The sequence below is a fragment of the Acanthisitta chloris genome, unplaced genomic scaffold (genome assembly GCF_000695815.1).
Source record: "Acanthisitta chloris isolate BGI_N310 unplaced genomic scaffold, ASM69581v1 scaffold27859, whole genome shotgun sequence".
Classification (NCBI taxonomy): domain Eukaryota; kingdom Metazoa; phylum Chordata; class Aves; order Passeriformes; family Acanthisittidae; genus Acanthisitta; species Acanthisitta chloris.
In genome coordinates, this window is record NW_008692357.1 from 1 (window position 1) to 3,118 (window position 3,118).

Here is a 3,118-nt window from a genome sequence, read left to right on the forward strand (position 1 = left end):
AATACCACAGGCTACACAAGCTGAATTGAAAGGGATCCACAATCCACGAGGATGACCAAGTCCAGCTACTGGCCCTACAGTGGACAACCCTAAAAACCTCACCATATCCCTGAGAGCATTTTTCAAGCACTTGAGCTCTGTCAGGTTTGGGGCTGTGACCACTTCCCCAGGGAGCTGTTCCAGTGTCTAACCACCCTCTGGTGGAAGAATCTTTTCCTAATATCCAACCTAAACCTCTCCTGACACAACTTCAGGCCATTCCCTTAGGTCCTGCCACTGGTTGCCAGAGAGCAGAGATCAGTTCCTGTCCCTCTGCTTCCCTCATGAGGAAGGTGCGGACTGTGATGAGGTCTGACCTCAGTCTCCTCCTTGCTGAACAGACCAAGTGACCTCAGTCACTCCTTGTGTAGCTTCACCTCTAGGCCTTTCACCATATCAGATAAGTTGGGTTTTTTTTCCCTTGCCTCCAGTTTACACATCTGCAGAACCTCACATCCCACATGTAAAGGTATTCAAAACTTCTACTATCCCAGTCAGTGTTTAATATTAATATTAAATACATGACTCTAAACACCAGATTACTCAAGAGAGGCTGAGCAAACACCAGTAATGAGCATAAACATCCTGAAATACAATGTTCTGGACACTTCCATCCCAAGGATACGTCACACACGCTGTATTATGCACTAGAAGAGATGGGAGAGGGTCTCCATGGTTTGCTCCCATTCCATACATACCACACGTGATTGCTCCCACGACGAAGCCCTGGGCTGCCACACGCATGTGAATCAGGTGGAGTGACATTTTCATGTCACCTCTGTGCTTCAGTCGGTACAGCCCATAGCCAACCACCGCAGTAAATCCAGCCATCCCTGCAAGGCAAGGACAGCATCCTCCTGAGTGGAGATCTAGGGCATGGAGGTGAGTCAACTCACCCACCCTAACAAAATACCCTGGGAATCACAGAGTTGTTTAGGTTGAAAAAGACTCTTAAGATCATTGAGTCCAACCACTAACCCAGCACGGCTAGGGCCACCACTAAACCGTGTCCTTATGTGTCACATCCACATGGCTTTTAAATGCCTGCAGGAATGGTATCTCCACCACTGCCCTGGGCAGCCTGTGTCAGTGCTTCACAACACTTTCCTTGAAGAAATTTTTCCTAATATCTAATTTAAACCTTTCCTGGTGCAACTTGAGACCATTCCCTCTCATCCTAAATAAGCATGTTTTGGTGTGATCCCTCTGGTTTTGTGTGGCAAGTCCTGTCCCATCTAAAGTTCCCTGCACTGACTTGTGCATTGGATAAGGTGGAAGAGCAAGATTTCCACCAGCCTTGAAATGCCAAAGGTGGAGCACCAGATGTCAGAGTTCCCTGGATATTTTCCACACAGAATCAGGAGTCCTTGCACCCTCTTTCCTGGATGGAAGCTCACACTCAGGAACCTCCCTGGGCTGCTGCTCGGACCCTCCACGTGTGGATGCTCCTGACATACTCACCAGCCTGTTGCAGTTGCTATTTTGGGTGCTGTCACATTTGGCCAGCAGCCACTGGGACAGGACAAGTGACATGTTGCTGTCCCCGAGCTGTGAGGACAGAGGCTCAGCAAGGTCCCTTTCCCAGGGACAGAGTGCACTGTTCATCCTTCAGTGGAGCAAACAGCTCCAGCTTTGCCAGTTCCAACCAGTGTACACCGATGCTCTCACAGTATACAGAGCAGCAATGCACAAAACTTTCCAATTCCATCCATTTAATTCCATTTTTAGGATGAATATTTACAAAATTCAAAGGTAGCTGCCAAGTTTTAAGAGCTGTGTATATTTTAGTGACAAGAGCCCAGATCGTCTCTAAGCCAGAGCATTACTAGCTCCACCATTAAGCCTCAAGCTCTTAATTCATGTGGTATCTTCAGTAAATGCCAATTAAGAATTTTAGGGCCTTCAAACCAGCTCTGATACAGGTGAAAGGTTGAGTTCTGCCAGTCTGCTGGAGTTCACAGTACACCCTAGCAAGGAGGAGACAAAGTCCTGTGACCACAGGAACCGATGACAGATATCTGTTGGCAAACACTTGGAACAGTTCACCCTGAGTGACCTGACTGCTCTCTATTTAAGGTGGATGGAAATTGTGTCTCTACTCAGAGTAAAGCTCTCAGGGTGGACATCACTGATCCCCTCACTCCTGAGAGGCTTTTTGGGGGTCTCAGCAGTGAGGCTGAGGACTTTACAACTTTCTCAAGCTGAGGCAACATAAAACCTTCCAAGAAAACACATTTTAAACTCAGGGATGGCAGCAGAGGGGTGAAAGGTTTAGCAGTTGGGCTGTAATTTAAATCCTTCTAGTTCATATTTTGTTAGCTTATAAGTCACTTTGTAGTGATCACATAATTCCCAGGAACTGTGCTCCAGAGTGGCTGCACAACACACTCCTTATCCACCTGACAGCATCACCTAAACATTTTCTAAGCTCACCTGAACAGACTTTCAGAGTTTGTTGGTCTGGGGTTTTTTATTGTACTTGTAGGTTGAGTACAGTAGCTAACAGACCTCATTGATTTCACTCTTTCTTGCAGGACAAATACCACTCTGGGCAGAAATATTACAGCTGTCACCACATAAAAAGCCTTAAATGGCGAAGCAATTTCAAAGCAATTTCCTGTTCCCAGGAGAAAGGTGAACAGTGATGGTGGTTACCACATCGATTGCCTGTGAAGAGAAAGGTCTGTACAAACACATTTCTGCATTTTGAAACTTACCAATGGGCACAAATGGAGTCTCTTTAAATTTTCTCATCAGCTTCGAGGTCTGGCTGGTGTCAGTCTCATACTCAGAGTATACAGATTCCTGACTGGGTGACATGGTAGCTGTGAAGACAGAGTCTCTCTTCAGGTTTCAGAAAGTCCAAGTTAAGAGAATTTTTAGGAAAAGATATTCCCATGCATATTTCACCAGTCACAAATGCCCAGGTAGCAAGATACAAGCACAGGAGCGACAGACAGATGATTTAATTCAAATGAAGTGTTGGGAAGTGAGATTTTTCCTCACTAGGAGAGGTAAGAACAGGACAAAACAAACAAATGAATAGGGAAGCAACAAATTTCTACCACCATTAAAGATG

The 3,118-nt window shown here is 45.8% G+C and overlaps 1 protein-coding gene across 1 annotated transcript; it reads right to left on the minus strand.

Annotated features, from left to right (window-relative positions):
- Positions 1-733: 733 nt before the first annotated feature.
- Positions 734-2,859, minus strand: LOC103809783 (HIG1 domain family member 1A, mitochondrial-like; the record flags this gene model as incomplete). Its single annotated transcript, XM_009082646.1, has 2 exons — positions 2,757-2,859; positions 734-872 (listed from the first exon to the last, which is right to left on the minus strand). Coding segments are annotated over exons 1-2 (242 nt in total), but the record flags the coding sequence as incomplete, so codon positions are not given.
- Between the last annotated feature and the right edge of the window lie 259 nt (positions 2,860-3,118).